The following is a 21,566-nucleotide window of genomic DNA, read 5'->3' on the forward strand; positions in this document are numbered from 1 at the left end:
ATGTCATCCTTTGCCTAGTTTTGAATTGGTTCAACTTCTTATTGAGCTTTAAGAATTCTTTATATATTCCTGGGGCGCCTGGGTGGCTCAGTTGGTTGAGCGACTGCCTTCGGCTCAGGTGGTGATCCTGGAGTCCTGGGATCGAGTCCCCACACTGGGCTCCCTGCTCGGCGGGGAGTCTGCTCTTCCTCTGACCTCTCCACTCTCACACTCTCTCTCTCTCAAATAAATAAATAAAATTTAAAAAAAAAAGAATTCTTTATACATTCTTGATACAGATATGTGGTTTGTAGATATTTTCTCCTAACCTGTGACTTATCTGTAACTGGTAGACCACCAGCAGTTTTGGACACAACTAGAGATAAAGATAAGAACTTACAAATTTCTAGATGGGGAGAAAAAAAACAACAATTTTAAACAAACTATCAAGAATCAGAATACATCTCAATATCAAATTCAAAACTGAAGAACATAAAAAAAAAAAAAAAAGCCTTCAAAATGCTAAAGGAGTTATTTCCAATCCAGAATACTATACTCAAACTCTAAAGGAAAATTTAGGAGAAAGTCTCTGTGACCTTGGGTTAGACAAAGATTACTTAGGTGTGACACCAAAAACACAATCCATAAATGGGGGGGGGGGAGTGGTAAATTGGGCTTTATCAATAAAAACTTTTGTGCTTCAAAGGATACCATTAAGAAGACAGATATGCCCAAAATAAATAAATAAATAAGGAAAAAAGTAAAGAAAACAGATAAGTCACAGTTTATCTCTTTTAGTTTATTAATATTATAGCCTCTTGAGATAATTTTACTTTGTAAGAAAAAAGAGATCCAAAAAAGAGTTGTTTAAGGAATCTTCAGGAAAAAGCAGGGAAATCTCAGCTAGAAAGTCAAAATACAAAAGTAGAAGGCAACCAGTATAGACTCTAGAAGGTTAAAAAAGAAACAAACAAATATTTCTACAAAAAGACAAAATTGACAGAAAACTCAATGTACCTGAATATATTCAAACATGGGACAAGTTTGTGGATAAATCAGGGATAGACACACTGAAAACTAAGCAAAGATCATTTTTAGTGGTAAAGAAAAAAATGGTTCAGGAAAGTGAAAGTAATCTTAGGTGATAAGAGGACTGCTGTGAATAGCATTCACACTGTGATCATAATAAAATCCCAAACACTGAGCTCACCCAAATCATGACAGAGTGGCAGGAGGAAGACCGGAAGTGCGCAATTGTGCAGTGGGTGTGGCAGGGTAGGAAGCTGACAGAAGAAAGTGGAAAAGGGAGAAAGACCCATATACATGCACTGATTAAAAAGATACAAAAAATATTAAAAGAATCAACTAAATTAATTAAAACTGGTCACAGCCATCAATACTAAGCTCCCCTGTGAGAGGGAGGCAATAATTGTCCCTAAACAAAGGCAGAGGACCAGCAAGAGCTTTCCTCCTCCCTCTCCCTCCCTCCCTGGCAGCACCGGCTGTTCCCTGCCCAAAGCTCCCCACACTTACCAGTTTAAAGAGCCTTCCATCTTTCTAGGGATTTCTCACTTCTCCTTTTTCTGTTTTTTTTTTTTTCCCCTTTTTTGGTGGGTTTTGGTAGTTACTCAAGGGCTGCTATTGGATCAAAAGGCCAGGAACATGCCAATTCAGCTGTTCTAAACCCCATGATTTCATAACCAGGTGAAAATTCATCAGTTACAAAGATAAGCTTATCACCCATCTAAAAACTCAGAACAGACAGTACCCACAGATACCTCTCAAAAGTAAGTTCTTGATTTTAAAAAGAAACAGAAAAACCACCCAACCTTAAGATGAATCAAAATGAAGAACCGATTAATCACAGAGCTAAGGTGAGATGTGGATGGTGACCAGGAGAAAACTTAAAACACAAACCGGGAAGACACTAGAAAAGCCAGGCCTGAAGAAAAGTCATGTTACAGTAATATAAAACTAATAATAAAAATAGTAAAAATGAAGAGTTAGGGGAAAAGACAGCAGGATTAAATATAAATATGCCAATTTCCATTCATTTCTGTAAAAGGGAAACACTACACATCCTCTCAAATTGGAGTATGAAGAAATATGATGACAAAAATATAAATGGTTTTAATAACCATTTTTCTTATTATTAAGAACATCTTTTAAGGAATTACTATCTGCGGAAAATTAGAAACATTTATCTAATACTTCAGCAATTTCATCATTTTTAATCTCTTTTTCTTTGGTTAAATATAAATGAAATAAGCTAATTCTAAAACATCATATGGAAAAATAAGAGTATCCTGCTGGATACTGTGTTATAACACAGAGATATAACATCTGAAATAGTGTGGTACTAGCACATGATTAAACAGCCAGGTTAAAAAAAGAAAACAGATCTGCATACATAGGAGAGTTCAGTATATGATTAAGATGATTTCTAATTACTACATAAAAGAACGATTATTCAGTAATGGCTGTGACAGTCAGGTAGCCATTTTGTAAATCAAAAAATCAAATCAAATTCCAGATGGAATGAAAATTTCACCAGGAATGATGCAATCAGTACTAAAAGAAAACATGAAAGAAAAATGTTTAATTTATGAACGCGTAGGAAAAGCCTAAGTATGTTTTAACACCAGAAATAAGAGATTTAAAATTCAACTGTAAGATTTTAAAACAGAAAATTTCTAAATAGAAAGAAAAAACAATATACAAAGTCGAAAAGGCAACAGGTGAAGGAAAAAGAAATCACATCTGGGTTTGGTGTTTTTTTAATCTACATGTATTTGATAATCTTACCAGGAAATGGCTTGTGGATGGGAGAAGAAACCAATTACTCACAGAACATCTTAGCATTATTCCCCACACCTCATTTCCATGCGGGGCAATTTGATTCCCTGTGCACGCAGGGGGTAAGAAGCACAGGAGAGGAAGCCCAAAACTGTTAAACTCAGAGCTTCTGTAAGAGTTGCTGCTTTATTTGCCCTTCCTCTACTTTGGGGGGTGTGGCAGTGGAGGGGAAGCTCCGGAGTGCAGGCAAACTTGGCTCTGGAATGTACATCTATCTTTCTGAGGCGAGAAGGGGAATGTCAACAAATGGCTCTAGGGAAAAATTAGACTCTCTCTCCAGCACACTCTATCTTAACGACCCTGTAGAAATGTGAAAAACATTCAGGGAGCATCGCTTCTTCATGATACCACAAATGGCTAACTGCTTAAAAAAAATAAAGGACACCTTTAATAAGAAACCCCAAAGGCAAAGGAGCTAATGGTCAATTCAAAGAAAATGAAATGTTAATCTATGAAGAAAAATTAAACCTCACTCATAAGAAGGAGAATGAAAATGATATATTATTTCTCACTATCAGAAAAAGACCAGAAGTCAAAGATACTTTTGGCCAGGGAGTAAAAGGCACTGACAATACTTAACTAAATTATTAAAATTCATGTTTCCCCCAGAAATTCTACTTCCACATGTGCAAAATCAAGATATAAAGGGTCATTCATAATTGCCAATATTTGCGATGGGAAAATTGCCAACAGGAAACTGGTGAAATTACAGGATTAAAAATCATAAAAATGAAGAAGACAATGCTTTAAGTTAAGTGTGGAACACTATCAAAGACACACTGTTGGGGCGCCTGGGTGGCTCAGTGGGTTAAGCCTCTGTCTTTGGCTCAGGTCATGATCTCAGGGTCCTGGGACTAAGCCCCCGCATCATCGCATCATCGGGCCTCTTTGCTCAGCAGGGAGCCTGCTTCCCCCCTCCCCCCTCTGCCTGCCACTCTGCCTACTTGCGACCTCTCTCTCTCTCCGTCAAATAAATAAATAAAATCTTTAAAAAAAAAAAAAAAGACACACTGTTAAGTAAAACAGTTGCCTCTTAAGGAAAATCAAATGGCTGTGATAAAATGTGGTATGGAGAGTTACTTTTCCATTGTATATGGTTTTGAAATGTTTGGATTTCTTTTCTTTTCTCTTTTTCACCAAATATTGCCAATTCTGAGTTTTATTATCCAATAAGAAACTAAAATTATTCAAGCAAAACTACATATAATTTGGTATATTAAAATAGCATTTTAACAAAATTACGATTTTTGGTAGCGTATTTTTCCAACTCCCCACCCATCTTTCCTAAGCAGAAGGAAGGAAACAGGTGACACAGACACAGGTATGTATGTGTGGGTGGGTATGTATGTGAGCTCCTAGGACAGAAAATGAAGAGAACATTTCGAGCAAAAGGAGTAACACATAAAGGCACACAGAGGTCAAACGGAGCGGCATACTCAGGAAAGAAAGGAGTCTCTCCTAACTAGTACATCCACAATGGCACTGGCAGGAAAGAGGACTCTGAGGGGAAGATGAAAGACCCAGTGAAAAGGGACCTGTAAGGTAGAAACACTTGAATTTTATCAGTAAGAAACAGAAAACCAATAGCTGTGAACACAAACAAACATATATAAGGACAGCATAAATAATTCTGATAAATAAATTTTAACCAGACTGAGAACAAAACCAGTCAACTGAACCAAGTATCCATACACCAAACCTGGTGACTTTCTCAGTGTTACATCTCTTTTAGAAGAAACTGTTATTTCAAATTTTGCTCTTAAAAAAAATACCAAGCAAAGTAAAGACGCGACTCATATTTCTGTTACCAGAAGAAAGTGTATAACTTTTGAAGCTGCAAAAAGTGACAGTTCAATCAAGGTATTTCAAGGAAGGAAAAAACAAAAAAAGAACACAGAAAATTGGAGCTCTCTAGGCTCAAAATGAAACACCAATTAGAGATAACATATATCTCAGAAGATGAAGAATTTGGCAAATGTGCCTTAAGTATTATAATTTAAGGTTAGTAAAAAAAATTTTGAAAAAGAAAATCTACTATTAAAAGAACATTTGAGTTATTTAAATATCAGATAGAAGTCTTTGAAATATATAAGAATGGCTTTCTGAATACAATGAAATCCAAAGTTCTTTAATCACGTTCCCATTCGGTCACAGCCTCTACCACCAAATATTCCCCCCATCACACAGATGCTTCTAGAAAATCAAAATTAATTTATCTGGTAACTGACAGGATTATGGTCACTGGAAATATATGCACAGTAAAGAAATATTAAAACATTAAATGGGAGACACAAATGAATCCAGGTGTGATATTAAAAAGCATAAAATGAGTTACCATCAGATATAATAAAATGAATCTCTTCATGAAATTAATTTTTTCTTTAAATTCATTTATACTTTTTTTTTTGAAAGTATACAACATAACTTGCTGACAACCATCCAAGATATAAAACGTAAACCTAGGTATCTAATGATTTTGACCAACTGCATAGCATTTTTTGATATAAATCCCAACTTCCAGAGGTCTTATACCAAAACCAACAATGGTACAAACTCAGAAAAGCTTATGGGTTGAGACAGATGAACCAGAAACAAACACACACACACACACACACACACACGACATAATAATAAAGTGGCCTAAAAACAGTACTGGTTATTAATTCCGTAAATTCTGCTAAGTGCCCTAATTAAACAATCTAGTAGCTCTTTTGTCTGGAATAAAATACAAATGTCTTATAGTCACTCTCAATTGCCTTCAGAATCGTATTACAAACTAGTATTCCCAATCATGGCATAACAAAGTCTCCATTTTAATCAAAAACACAATTTCCCAGCTAATTATCTAATTAAATATTGTTTGTTATAAGGACTAATTTTAATCAAAATCAAATCAATCTCTAAAAGACAAAATTCTGTCACTCCTAAAGATATTCACACCAATAAATTATAGGCTAAATAAGTGATCTCAAACACAAGTATCATAAGTTCTGAACAACAATAACTTAAACAAACTCTACAAATATTTACGATACTGCTTTCAAATGCATCTAGAAACCATAAATTCTGCCATAATAAATGAAAAGCAGCCCCACAGCGTAATCTTATAAGCATAATGTTGAAAAAAGCCAAGGTATAGAAAACTGCATATTACATGATCCCACTGATTTAAAGGTTAAAAAACAGGTACAATTATATATTGCTTAGGTGTGCATAATTAAAAAGAAAAATGATACAGAAATGCAAGTATTTAGAACTCAGAACAGTAAACAGCTCTAGGAGGATGGAAGAGGAACACTTAGAAGGAGAAGCAGGTGACAGGTGGGGTGGTAAGAAATGCTGGCATTTGGGGACTTGTAGATCCACTTGATGTTTACATGCATTTTTGTGTTTTATGTACTTTTCTGTATGTGTCTATTAGTTTACAACTTAAATAAAAGGAAAAGGGCAAGAAGGAAGGAAAGCCACGAGTCCTCCAGAGCCCTTGGTTAGAACAGAGGGAGCACGTCCCTAAGTCAACAGTTCCAGAGCTGCTATTGGACGTCTCAGCCTCAACCCCATGGCAGAAGAGGCAGCTCCTCTAGAAGCCAGGCTGAGGGGTAGAGTTCTGAGTGTCATTCCTGTAAGTCACTCTAGGAACTCTTCCTTCCTCCAACCCTTCAGAGATCTGGAAGCACGGAACCCCTTCTGTTTATCACATCTAACAGCAGTTCTCTTAACAGCACATGAACCCCTAACTGAGACAAGTCATCAAGAGAGGTGTGAAAGAACCAAAGTGGAATTTCCAGTATGGAGTGTTAACAGTAATGAGGCAGAAAGGCTAGACACTGACCATTAAATTAAACTGATACTTACCTGTCATTCCCAACAGATGTCTTAGCACAAGCATAAAAATATGGTATCTTTATTTAACACTTTATGAAGGTGGACTTTTGATTTTCATAAAAACAAAAAGGAGTGGGAGAGGAAGGGGAAAGTAAAGATGCCAGGTGAGGAATGAAAAAGTTACCTGGAGTCTCGTATTCATTTCCAAGAAATAAAAATTCTTCTTTGAGTCCACAAGGAATTCCACGGTCCCAGCAGAGGAATATTTCACTGCTTTGGCAAGAGCTACAGCTTGTTCTCCCATTGCTCTTCGAGTCTCCGAATCCAGAAAAATGCTGCAAACACAGAAAGAGTAATCAACATTTTGAACAAAAGTCACCACTTGCATGCACCATATAAAAATTTTCTTAAAGTCTACTCAAATGTGATCATCTGTATCAATTTAAGATTTTATACCATATACTTTACATATGTTTGTAGCACAGTCTTTTTGTATTACCAAGTCTAACATGTTTAAGTAAGTCAGCTTCAGATTTTTATAAAACTAACATGTGAACTTTCCACATGATGGTGCGATTTCCATCCACTTTAGCACAAGTAGTTGTTTCAACCAGTAGAACTTAACATCCATATTCAGAACTTCCCTAAGCTCAAGTGCGGAGACGCGCCTTAGGGAGAACCCACGTGCTGGAGGAGCTGCCGTCAGGCGAGCCCTGACCGGGACAGGGAGTTCAGTAATGAATCAACAACACGCACTAAGTAAGGCAGCTTTCAACAGAAACGTATATAAAACAAGGGTATGTCAGGATGTTTTCATCAGGGTTACCTACTGATTAAAACGTCCTGACTAGAGGCTCACGGGACCTAACTCCATACTTCCCCTACGTATTCACTAATTCAGGGCTCGCAGTGACTCTGTGATAAGAACTGACTGTACATCTAGTGAATCCTCAAAACTCTGGTTTCACGATATCAAAATTACCCTCCAGCAGGCAAAAAAAGCTCAAATGTCTTCAATAAACCCTAAAAAAAAGGAATATTTGTGTGTTTTCACATATTTTGCTTCTATGCGAGAAAGGCTCTAAGAAATAGAACATTGATTACTTTTCTCTTCATGGATTAAACCTTATGGATCAAGGTTTAGGTGATTTTTAAAAAATCTTTATTATGGAAGAGCACAGTGAACTTCTATGTACCCGGTTCCCACGTGGAACAATTATTAATACACAGCCGATCTTGTCTATACCACACATCTTCTTTTCAACTAGGCCCACCTGTTTTTGGTTTTTTGTTTTTTTTTTTTTTTCTTAACAAATTTTATTTTAAATCAAATCCCAAATTAGATATCATTTCATCTACAGAAACTTCCATATCTGTTTCTATAACATTTGTAACATAATTACACTTAAAACATTAGTAAGAACTTTCTTAATGGCATTTAATATCCAGTTAGTATTCAAATCTCCCCGATCATTTTCATTTTTTTCAGGTAATATCACTGAGTCAGAACTCAAATAAGGTCCAGCAACTCCATTCGTGTATTTATTTTTACATCTTTACAGTTCTTTTAACTTGTAATGTTCTCTTCCCCTTTTTCTAAGATAAGGATCTGCTCCTTTTCCTCTCATTTCTCACAATCTGGGTTCAACCCAGAGTTGCACAGCATTTTAACATCTGCAATGTATTTCTATTTTTCATAAACTGCTGGCTAGATCTAGAACCCTGAATAGATTTCAGGTTGGACTGGGGGAGGGGGAGGCATGGATACTTCCCAAGTGGGAAGTATACCTCCTAATGTGTCCCTTTTGGTGCTTAGGATTAATCACTGAACTTAGTTAGTTATTCTGAATCTTATGTACCTATCATAAACAACAGTTCTGCATCAACCTAATGGATATAGGCATAGATGACATTTCAATGATAACTAACTGACAAAATTAATACCAGGGGGGAAAAAAAAAACAAAATTAACATCACAACATTTGGAGAATCTCAAAGACAGTGGAGAAAAACTATTTTTGTACTATCTGACCTTGTCCTTTCTCTCGTCATAAACTCTGCTAGTAACACTCAGAGCTGTAAGCGACCTCATCACGGCACTCAAAACACAGCAGTAAATTCCTATTCTAGAAACTGAAAACTGAATATTCCACTTATTTAAGATTTTACAAATAATAATAAACAAATACCTATCAAGTCACTATTAATGAGCAGTTCTCTTTTGGGGGTTTGTTTTTGTTGTTTTTGTTCCTACTGCTTTAAAGTTTCCTCTTTTTCTCTCAATTAACAGATGAGTTCGTATGAAAGACTTTATTTCTAGAGAAAGAGAGAGGAAACAAAATAATAGTTCAAGGTTCCCAGTCTGTAAAAGATTTTTATCACAGGTAAAGCCTGAATGGGTTTAAAAATAAAAAGTTAATTACATTGGACAGAATAAGAAGAGGACACAAAGCTGTAGAAGTGGTGTGTCAGAGATAATCCTGTTCCACCAGCAATGTACCCTTCTTCCACACAACTAGAATTTTAGCCGAGTACGTGGTTACTTCATTTTAAAAGACATTTCCCAACTTCTCTAGCGAAGTCCCTAACTTCAGATCACCACCAAGCAATCAGCACTAGTAGGTTCTGGGGCCCTTCCTTAAACATACAGGTAGAACATTCCTTTTGCCTTTTCTTCTTCCTTCCCCCTTACATCCTGGTGTTGGGCCGTGAGGTAGGGTCATGCCCCATGCTGCAGGGGGCTGTTCTTCACAGCCTGGTGACTGGATTTCAAGCTGAGTTCCCCAAGAGGCAGGAAACGGAAGCTGGCAGCTTCCTAAAGCCTGCACACAGCATCACTCCCATGCAGTCTACTCTTGGAGCACAGAATCAAGGGAGGGTATACAAAGATCCCTACCTCCACTCATCATCGAGAGAAGGGCAAAAAACTTTGGAACCACGTTTTAAAACTACCACACCATACTATATGTTTAAAACCTAATATAATTAAGGCAGGGCTTGCTTTGGACCATTACCCTATAATTAAAAATGCGCTCATATTCATGCCTACTCTATATAGAAATTATACATACATATCAAGGCACACTGGTATGACTAAGTTACAACTGGCTACCCTCCTTTTGGCCTGATTATTAAAAATAACGACGTAGATTCAACTGGGGGATTTTTAAGGATGCAGAGCCAACTACAATATATACAAATACCAACCCAGCATCAAACTAGAAATGAAGTTCCATGAAATTGCTACACTAAACACAGTCTAAAGGTAACTTGGAGAAGAACTCAATACTGATAAATCAGGGAATTCCTAAAATCCATGCTCCTGAAGCCTTCTGAAGGTAGGATAAATTCAAAACTTCAGGATCAATTTTATGAAGCCTTCACCAACAGAAGATCCTAGAAGGCATGTATCCCCAGACATTCGGCAAGCCCAGAAACACCAGCAGGGTCTCGACTACCTGGCAGCTCATGGAAGTCATAGCTGGCTATCCACCCAACTCTCTCCTCTAACAAACCCCCCTTTTTTCCCCAAGTAGTCTTTCACGTGTCATGCACTGAAGGACTGAGGAAGACCAAGTAACAAATTCTTGATTATAAAAATACTCACTAATAGACTCTACCATGACAATCCCACGAAATCGCTACTGAAGCAGTTTCAGCCAATAAAATGGGAAAGAAGTACGCTAAACAAAACACTCTATTCTGAACGGTCATTAGGAAAAACGCTTACCTTGGTGCTTCCTCCACCACCTTCTGATTTCTTCGCTGAATTGAACACTCCCTTTCGTTGAGCCACAGTGCATTCCCATGTTTGTCACCTAAAACCTGACAGAGCAATACCACTTGAAAACCTGCACACTCATACCTCCAGAGTATGTGCCCAATTAACATTTCCACCGTGTGACACCCCTTGGTTTTTACCACTCGAACCTCCCAGAACACACGTACCTCTCAATTATGTTCCTCTTTTGGCTGATGTTAATAGAAGAAAACTTTATTTATAAACCTGAAACTCACTAAACTGCTCTAGAAAGACTTGAGGAAAAAATTCTCACATGATATTTCACCCAGTACATTGGGAATGTAACATCACTTGTACAAATTTTGTGAAGGACATGGAGCGTCAAGAAAGAGAATATACATTCTAGATATCCGTGGTGCTTTAGGAAAACCACAGTGTTATTACAAACATCTGTTTGTTTTTAACATGATTAAGTGTCTGTTGATCAGGAAATGCTATTTTATTTACATCCAATATTACTCTGTTCTTATATAGAATGCTTTTACTGTGTTTTATTTTTGTTATAGAAACTGACAAAAGGTCTGGGGTTAACATGTAACACATTGTGATTTTTCCCCTTTGTAATACTGAGAAATAAGCTGGAGTTGCCAGATAAAATAACAGGACATTCACAGATGAATGTGAATTTCAAAGACTTGTTTATTTATTTTGAGAGAGAGTGCACACATGAGTAGGGGGCAGGGCAGAGAGAGAGAGAGAGAATCTCCAGCACACTCCCCACTGAGCATGGGGCCAGACGCAGGGCTCAATCTCACAGCCCTGAGATCCTGACCTGAGCTGAAATCAAAAGTTGGAGGCTTAACCAACTGAGCCACCCTGGCACCCGTGAATTTGAATTTCAAATAAACAACAAAAAATCTTAATAAAAATAGGTCCCAAATACTTATCAGGACATATTTCCACTTAAAAAAAAATACTGTTTATCTGAAATTCAAATTTAACATGTATCTTATCAGCTAAATCTGGTAACCCTGAAGCATGTTCTTGGTTAGTATTTTTGCACAGAAATGTTTGCTTTTAGGAAAAGATTACTCTATTTTCATGATTAAGGAGTAGTCACATATTACCGAATGCATATATTAAGTTCACAGAAGTAAAGGCTATTCTAGAAGCCAAAAGGCTAGGCAATAATTTTAACTGAGAATTGCTGTGCAACTTCTCTGGGCAAGTCATTTTTTTTCCTTATGGATTATAAATAGCAATATATCATCTTAGTATTATATATGGTGCTAAAAATATAAAACAAACAAAAAAAAGATCATGTAAACAATAGTGAACAATAAAATGAGTAGTTAACATATGAATGTAAACTTAATTTTTAGTAATAAAACCTATCTAAACCTCAAGAATGATTCCAAGCAAAGGGAAATACTGCAGTAATGAAATGCCAAAAAGTTGCAAATTCACTTTTAAGTCTCAAAGGTGGCTGCATGAAATACTGCCTAAAAAACACTTTAACACTAAAAAATACTTTAACACTAAATTTTTTTTTAAAGATTTTATTTACTTATTTGACAGAGAGAGACCACAAGTAGGCAGAGAGGCAGGCAGAGAGAGAGGAGGAAGCAGGCTTCCCGCTGAGCAGAGAGCCCGATGTGGGGCTCGATCCCAGGACCCTGGGATCATGACCTGAGCCGAAGGCAGAGGCTTTAACCCACTGAGCCACCCAGGCCCCCCTTTAACACTAAATTTATTCTTACTTCTTTTCATCCTAGTTGACAAGGAACCAAAAGCAGACTGTGTGTCCAAGAAATAAAGCCATGATAACCAAGAATTCTCAGAAATATTTCTAACTGTAAAATATTAGATTCATATATAGAATTACATTTGTTTTCTCCTAAAGTCCCTAAAGTCCACTTAGTCTCCTAATTCTTTTTTAAAAAGTCTTGTCATGGGGTCATCTGGGTAGCTCAGCTGGTTAAACAACCAACTTGATTTTGGCTTGGGTCAAGATCCCTGAGTTGTGAGACTGTCCCCAGTGGCTGTAGAGCCTGCGTAAGATTCTCTCTCTCCCACTGCCCCATTCCTTGAGCTCTCTCTCTCTTATGAAAAGAAAAAAAAAAATGTTATTTCCTAAGCATTCAACAAAAATGGTATTTTTGAAGATTCACTTATGAATCTTTAAAAAGATTTTTAAAGGAGGTGGAGAGGCAGAGTGAGGAGGAAAGAGAATCCTCAAGGCAACTCCTCACTGAGCATGGAGCCTGACCCAGAAGTTGAACCCAGGACCCTGAGATCATGAGCAGAAATCAAGAGCAGCTGCATGGGGCCCCTGGGAGCTCAGTCAGTTAAACATCTGACTTTGGCTCAGGTCATGATCTTGGAGTACTGGGACTGAGTCCTCCCCCAACCCCTCAACACAGGTTCCCTGCCCAGTGGAGAGTCTGCTTGTCACTCTCCCTCTGCTCCTCCCCCAGCTCATCCTCTCTCATAAATTTTTAAAAATCATAGTAAATAAATAATTGGCTGCTTAACCAACTGAGCCACCTAAGCATCCGTCAACAAAAGTAATTTGACAGCGATTTATTCCACTAAATAAATTAACAGACTACGTGACTAGACGACATAAAGAGTGCCTGTAAGGGAAGTTAATACTTAAATCCCTCATGAGTTTTGTTTTGTTTTTAAGATTTTATTTTTTAAGTAATCTCTATACCCAGGGTGGGGCTTGAACTCACAACCTGGAGACCAAGAGTCACGCTCCACTGACTGAGCCAGTAAGACAGTCCCCCATCGTGAGTTTTGTTGTTTTCTTTTACTTTTAATACAGCTTTTTACATTGTGCAGGTCCTCAATGTGGAAAAATCTCCCAAATACACTGCTTATTGGAAAAAGCTCCATGATAACAGATAACAGGGTGTCCACAAAATGCAAGCCATTTAGTATCCCTGGATCCAACCCACAAAATGCCAGGAGTGCCCAGGTGCAGAAACACGGGTTAAACCACACAGAATGGTGCCATTGCCACCACCAGTGCAGTCTTAGCCTAAGAAAGGACCCAGCATGTGAAAATTAGCAGGTAAAAAAATAGCAGGATATAACAGTGCCTGCTTCTAGGGACAGAAACCAGGGGACTTGGAACACGGGTGAAAGGAATGCTCACTTTTCATTGTATGTCCTTTATTATGAGCACAAATTCCCTCATATATAATTAAATACATGCAAATTGAGGAAAATAATTTAACAAAAACTTCCAAGCTAGACCAGATACGGCAAACACCTATGTTACCGATTTAAGTTACTAGGAGACACTTTCACGTATGTTTAAAATTATCACCTAGAGAGGGGAGGAGTCAAGATGGCGGAGAAGTAGCAGGCTGAGACGACATCGGTAGCAGGAGATCAGCTAGATAGCTTATCTAACCATTGTGAACACCTACAAATCCAACGGGAAATCGAAGAGAAGAAGAGCAACAATTCCAGAAACAGAAAATCGATCACTTTCTGAAAGCTCCAGCAATTGACTGCTTTCCTCGAGGCGCCACCGCAAGCCAGGGAGGCGGGGCTGTTGGGCGCTTTGCTCTGAGAGCGCACTGAGGAGCGGAACCCCAAGCTCTGGGCTCCTCCCGGCCAAGAGATTGGGAGGCCGCCATCTTCATTCCCATCCTCCGGAAGTCTACGGAAAGCGCTCAGGGAACAAAAGCTCCCGAAAGCAAACCCGAGCGGATTCCTTAGCCCGGCCCCTGGCAAGGGCGGTGCAATTCTGCCTGCGGCAAAGACACTTGAGAATCACTACAACAGGCCCCTCCCCCAGAAGATCAACAAGAAACCCATCCAAAACCAACTTCAGTCACCAAGAACAGCGGAATTCCACAGCAGGAGAAAGCAAATCCTACCTGGACAAAATGACAAGGCAGAAAAACTCACCTCAAAAAAAAGAACAAGAGGCCGTACCGAAGGCTGGAGACCTAATCAATACGGACATTGGTAACATGACAGATCTAGCGTTCAGAATGACAATTCTTAAGGTTCTAGCAGGGCTCGAAAAAGGCATAGAAGATATTAGAGAAACCCTCTCCGGAGAGATAAAAGCCCTTTCTGGAGAAATAAAAGAACTAAAATCTAACCAAGTTGAAATAAAAAAAGCTATTCATGAGGTGCAATCAAAAATGGAAGCTTTCACTGCTAGGATAAATGAGGCAGAAGAAAGAATTAGTGACATAGAAGACCAAATGACAGAGAATAAAGAAGCTGAGCAAAAGAGAGGCAAACAAATACTGGACCATGAGGAGAGAATTCAAGAGATAAGTGACACCATAAGACGACACAACATTAGAATAATTGGGATTCCAGAAGAAGAAGAAAGAGAGAGGGGAGCAGAAGGTATATTGGAGACAATTATTGGAGAGAATTTCCCTAATATGGCAAAGGGAACAAACATCAAAATCCAGGAAATGCTAAGAACGCCCCTCAAAATCAATAAAAATAGGTCCACACCTCGTCACCTGATAGTAAAATTTACAAGTCTTAGCGACAAAGAGAAAATCCTGAAAGCAGCCCGGGAAAAGAAGTCTGTAACATACAAGGGTAAAAACATTAGATTGGCAGCGGACCTATCCACAGAGACCTGGCAGGCCAGAAAGAACTGGCATGATATATTCAGAGCACTAAACGAGAAAAACATGCAGCCAAGAATACTATATCCGGCTAGGCTATCATTGAAAATAGAAGGAGAGATAAAGAGCTCCCAGGACAAACAAAAGCTGAAAGAATTTGCAAACACCAAACCAGCTCTACAGGAAATATTGAAAGGGGTCCTCTAAGCAAAGAGAGACCCTAAAAGGAGTAGATCAGAAAGAAACAGAGACAATATACAGTAACAGTCACCTTACAGGCAATACAATGGCACTAAATTCATATCTCTCAATAGTTACCCTGAATGTTAATGGTCTCAATGCCCCAATCAAAAGACACAGGGTATCAGAATGGATAAAAAAACAAAACCCATCCATATGCTGCCTACAAGAAACTCATTTTAGACCCGAAGACACCTCCAGATTTAAAGTGAGGGGGTGGAAAACAATGTACCATGCTAATGGACATCAGAAGAAAGCTGGGGTGGCAATCCTTATATCAGATCAATTAGATTTTAAGCCAAAGACTATAATAAGAGATAAGGAAGGACACTATATCATACTCAAAGGGTCTGTCCAACAAGAAGATCTAACAATCTTAAATATCTACGCCCCTAACATGGGAGCAGCCAACTATATAAACCAATTAATAACAAAATCAAAGAAATACATCGACAGTAATACAATAATAGCAGGGGACTTTAACACTCCCCTCACTGAAATGGACAGATCATCTAAGCAAAAGATCAACAAGGAAATAAAGGCCTTAAATGACACACTGGACCAGATGGACATCACAGATATATTCAGAACATTCCATCCCAAAGCAACTGAATATACATTCTTCTCTAGTGCACATGGAACATTCTCCAGAATAGACCACATCCTGGGTCATAAATCAGGTCTCAATCGATACCAAAAGATTGAGATCATTCCCTGCATATTTTCAGACCACAATGCTCTGAAGCTCAAACTCAATCACAAGAGGAAATTTGGAAAGAACGCAAATACATGGAGACTAAACAGCATCCTTCTAAAAAATGAATGGGTCAACCAGGAAATTAAAGAAGAATTGAAAAAATTCATGGAAACAAATGATAATGAAAACACAACAGTTCAAAATCTGTGGGACACAACAAAGGCAGTCCTGAGAGGAAAATATATAGCGGTGCAAGCCTTTCTCAAGAAACAAGAAAGGTCTCAAATACACAACCTAACCCTACACCTAAAGGAGCTGGAGAGAGAACAACAAAGAAAGCCTAAACCCAGCAGGAGAAGAGAAATCATAAAGATCAGAGCAGAAATCAATGAAATAGAAACTAAAAAAACAATAGAACAAATCAACAAAACTAGGAGCTGGTTCTTTGAAAGAATTAATAAGATTGATAAGCCCCTGGCCAGACTTATCAAAAAGAAAAGAGAAAGGACGCAAATAAATAAAATCATGAATGAAAGAGGAGAGATCACAACCAACACCAAAGAAATACAAACAATTATAAGAACATACTACGAGCAACTCTATGGCAACAAATTTGACAATCTGGAAGAAATGGATACATTTCTAGAGATGTATAAACTACCACAACTGAACCAGGAAGAAATAGATAACCTGAACAGACCCATAACCAGTAAGGAGATTGAAACAGTCATCAAAAATCTCCAAACAAAAGTCCAGGACCAGACGGCTTCCCAGGGGAATTCTACCATTTAAAGAAGAATTAATTCCTATTCTCCTGAAACTGTTCCAAAAAATAGAAATGGAAGGAAAACTTCCAAACTCATTCTATGAGGCCAGCATCACCTTGATCCCAAAACCAGACAAGGATCCCACCAAAAAAGAGAATTACAGACCAATATCCTTGATGAACACAGATGCGAAAATTCTCACCAAAATACTGGCCAATAGGATCCAACAGTACATTAAAAGGATTATTCACCACGACCAAGTGGGATTTATTCCAGGGCTGCAAGGTTGGTTCAACATCCGCAAATCCATCAATGTGATACAATACATTAATAAAAGAAAGAGTAAGAACCATATGATACTCTCAATAGATGCTGAAAAAGCGTTTGACAAAGTGCAGTATCCCTTCCTGATTAAAACTCTTCTAAGTGTAGGGATAGAAGGCACATACCTCAATATTATCAAAGCCATCTATGAAAAACCCACCGCAAATATCATTCTCAATGGAGAAAAACTGAAAGCTTTTCCGCTAAGGTCAGGAACACGGCAGGGATGTCCGTTATCACCACTGCTGTTCAACATAGTACTAGAAGTCCTAGCCTCAGCAATCAGACAACAAAAAGAAATTAAAGGCATCCAAATCGGCAAAGAAGAAGTCAAACTATCACTCTTTGCAGATGATATGATACTATATGTGGAAAACCCAAAAGGCTCCACTCCAAAACTGCTAGAACTTGTACAGGAATTCAGTGAAGTGTCACGATATAAAGTCAATGCACAGAAATCAGTTGCATTTCTTTACACTAACAACAAGACAGAAGAAAGAGAAATTAAGGAGTCAATCCCATTTACAATTGCACCCAAAACCATAAGATACCTAGGAATAAACCTAACCAAAGAGGCAAAGAATCTATACTCAGAAAACTATCAAGAAACACCCTGATGATCCACCAACAGAAAACTGGGTAAATTGCAGGTTATTCAAACAATGAAATATCACCAAGCAATTTTTTAGAGTTAACAGTAACAGACAGCCTCATGGAACAATCTCAAAGATATGATGTTGTATAAAAGAAGTCAGACATAACCAAAATATGTTGTATGACTTTATCTATGTTGTATGACTTCATCTATGTAAATACAGGCAGAAATACTCTGTAGTGTTAGAACAGTAGGTACTTTGGCAGCCAAGTGGAGGGACCGAATGGGAAATTGTATGAAGTCTTCTGATGTCACAGAAATGTGCTGTATGCAGATCTGGATGGCTGCTGTACAGCTAGTTATACATGTGTGCATGAGAATTTACTGAGTTGTACCCTTAAGATTTGTGGACTTTACTGAAGAGATGTGATATCTCACTTCAGAATATCTAAAACAAAAAACTACCACCAACAACAAAAAACCCTGCTAACTTCAGCAAGAAATACACTACATGCAATGTTTTAAGACTACATGCTGATTAGATATATTTGCACATTTTTTCCCCACTCTGGAAAACTGGAGGATCTAGATGAAGATTTTCTACCCATAAAAAATATCTAGGGCACTTGGGTGGCTCAGTCAGTTAAACATCTGCCGTCAGCTCAGGTTATGATCTCAGGGTCCTGGGATCAAGCCCCACATTGGGCTCTGGGGGAGGGGTGTGAGGGAGGTCGGTTCCTCCCTCTCCCTTTGCCCCTTGCCAGCTTGTGTTCTCTCTCCCTCACTCTCTCTCTCTCTCAAATAAATAAATAAAACCTGGGACACCTGGGTGGCTCAGTGGGTTAAAGCCTCTGCCTTCGGCTTAGGTCATGATCCCAGGGTCCTGGGATCGGGCCCCGCGTTGGGCTCTCTGCTCAGCAGGGAGCCTGCTTCCCTTTCTCTCTCTGCCTGCCTTTCTGCCTACTTGTGATCTCTGTCTGTCAAATAAATAAAATCTTTAAATAAATAAATAAATAAATAAAATCTTTTTTTAAAAGGCTATGTAAAATGATAATTAACTTGAAAAAATCACAATGACAGAATTGAAGACTTTTATTATGCCTCATCAAAAAGGGCAAGGGCAGCAAATAACCTATTATTTTAGTTTTGTGACTCTCTGTTCTCTATATATTCTGCATATATACATAGAATATATATATTCTATATCTATAAATTCTCTATATAAGTAAAACAATACTTAAACTTCAGGAGGATTTCAAATTTGATATTTACATTTTATCAATTTTAATTCAATTCACAGCCATAAGGTTCTTAACGGAAGACATTCTTAACAGAAATGAAAACTTCAGGAGACCCTGTCTTCCACATGTTATTTCAGAAAACCAATTTTTTGTCTTGCTAAAATCCACACCCCACAACTGCTTTAGCAGTTGGATTAAAACCTTAATCTGAATAGAAAAAATTATTTACTCATTTCTATACTAGCAGTTCCTAGAAGAATGCCCGTCTTGGTGAGCCATGCAGACATTTGGTGAACTGAAATGATAGGAGTCCAGATCAAGCACTTCAAAAAAAAAAAAAAAAGCAAGCCCTGTCATGGCCCAGTCTCAGAATGGAACTGAATGAATCTCTCTAAGGGCTATTATTTTTAGCTTGGTCAGACAGCTTGGAACTGTTTCTTTGCAGGATTTTTGTATCATTCCCTATGTTAACCAACATTCTGGTACTTTGATGAGAAGTATACCAGATTCCAAAGGGAAGTGATCAATTCATGTACATTTTCTATTTTGAAGTTATTAAAGCATATCAGAACAATTCACAATCATTCTAAATGGAAGAAAGAAATTATTTTTTTAAAGTCATAATAAGAAAGCATCTTAAGATGTACCAACCTGGATTTCTATATGACGAGGGTTATCAATAAATTTTTCTATTAGTAGTCTATCATCACCGAAACTAGAAGCAGCTTCTTGAGATGAAAATCTAAAACCATCCCTAATTTAAAAAAATAGGGGGGGAGAACAATCAAACTAACAAAGCAAATACAGCCCTCAATATAAAAGAAAACAAAGCACTTAAATATTTATTTTGGTTTATGAACAAAGCAAAGAAAAATTCACTTAATGAACAAATAACTAAATTGACTTTCGTTGATCAACAACTCCTACACTCACGAGCTTTGTGACCTGGGGTCAGTGATTTAACTTCTCTGACCCTAGATTATATAATGAAATAGGAATACCAATACCTAGTTCACCAACTGTTAAAAATTAGATGTTTTTAGTGAACCACAAAAAATTCCATTTCCTCACCCCAGCATACTTTAATTCCACTAATTGTAAAAAAAAAATTTTAATGCATATTCATTTGACTGAAGAGGCAGAATACGTATACAAAAATGTAAAGGGCCAACTTGGCCAATGGCACGACTAGGGCAAAACTATAACGAAATACTCAGCGAGAATGAACACACAAGAGGAGGATCCTCAAGAACATTTTATGATATTTTTCATGATATTTTAAATATACACATGTAAATGTAACTGCCCTCACATACCCATACACATCATTACAACTTTGTCTTTTGAATTGTTCAAAATTAATCATTAAAAGAGAAAAGTACAATTTTTGAAAATAAAAATATGGATATAATTACAGCTTTACCCACTTTCTTCCCAAACTGCAATAATTTAAATTGTTATAATTAAAATATGCTCACCAAATTCATATACTATGAAATGGGCTCATTCACTATTAAAAATTCACACTTGCAAAAAAAAAAAAAATGCACACCTGCTTACCTAAAACTGAGTATATTATTGTCCACTCACTGATATATTCAGAACGTTGTTTAATTCTTTTTACATGTCACTAATAGTTTCTTAATCTTCAGACTAAAAATCTATACTTAAATACAACATTAAAATTCTTCCGACCTTTTAATTTGCAAACATTCCATCTGGCATTATTAGAAATAAATACCACATTTGTTTTTGTGCTTAAAAAATACAACACAGCAAGTAAACAATGACCAGAAGATAAATTCAAAACATATTGCAACAATTCCCATTTCTGAGAGTTCTCAGGGAAAAGGTATCAAGTTTTCTTAGTCCTCTATTACTTCTTTGATTTAGGGGAATGGAGTTTTTAGATCTCTGGAGACTGCAAACCTCAAAGAAACTAATGCACAATGAGTTATTGTTTTCAGTACCCTATGACCAACTTTTTATTAGATGGGGTATGATGATTCACAAAGAAAAAACAAAGCTCATTACAGTTTGTCTCTGCTGTAATGACTAGGAGCTTTCATGTTGCATTAAACCAAGAATGCTAGAGAAAAAAATCAAAATCACCCAAATAAATGATCACATTTAAAAGCATCACCAGGATATTTTGGAGCTCATGGAAAACTACCTTTTAAAAACATTTGTTATGCTCAGTTACACACTGATTCAACAAGTTTTTTACTCATCAGGAAACCATGAGCCCGCAGCATATTTAGGTGATGGGAATACAAAATAAAGCATAAATTGCTCTCAAAGCACACAAAGTCTAGCAGGGGTATTCCAAAATGTAAACGTGATCAATTTTCCATTGCACCATATTTCAGTGAAATGTGGATAGGAAAAAGAAAGCCAGAGGTTAATATGAAGACATGAGCCTACTTTAAACAACCTTACCTGATTCTCACCCTAATTTAATACACAGTAACAAACACTGTTTAAAAAAAATTAAAAAAAAAGTCTTTGAGATGTTCTAGATTCCAAGATAAGCCATAGATGCTACTTTCCTGAAAACACTTACAAAAGATGTTCCAAGAGGGACACACTCCTCAGAATAAAATAATAAAGTAATAAATAATAAAACAATAAATAAAGAAAGAAGACTAAAATTTTTGTGGATCATGCAAACCACCCCCCCCACC

At 37.4% G+C, this 21,566-nt stretch overlaps 1 protein-coding gene across 2 annotated transcripts in view; it reads right to left on the reverse strand.

Moving 5' to 3' along the window:
- The window catches only part of PCCA (propionyl-CoA carboxylase subunit alpha), a 403,819-nt gene that overhangs the window by 229,928 nt on the left and 152,325 nt on the right, over positions 1-21,566 (reverse strand). For both annotated transcript variants that reach the window (XM_080798184.1, XM_080798183.1), the window contains exons 10-12: positions 19,534-19,636; positions 10,391-10,485; positions 6,845-6,995 (exon numbers count right to left, since the gene is read on the reverse strand). In XM_080798184.1, the coding sequence (XP_080654310.1) occupies positions 6,845-6,995; positions 10,391-10,485; positions 19,534-19,636 (349 nt within the window). The remainder of the gene's footprint in view (positions 1-6,844; positions 6,996-10,390; positions 10,486-19,533; positions 19,637-21,566) is intronic.

This window comes from Martes martes (genome assembly GCF_963455335.1).
Source record: "Martes martes genome assembly, chromosome: 3".
Lineage (NCBI taxonomy): Eukaryota > Metazoa > Chordata > Mammalia > Carnivora > Mustelidae > Martes > Martes martes.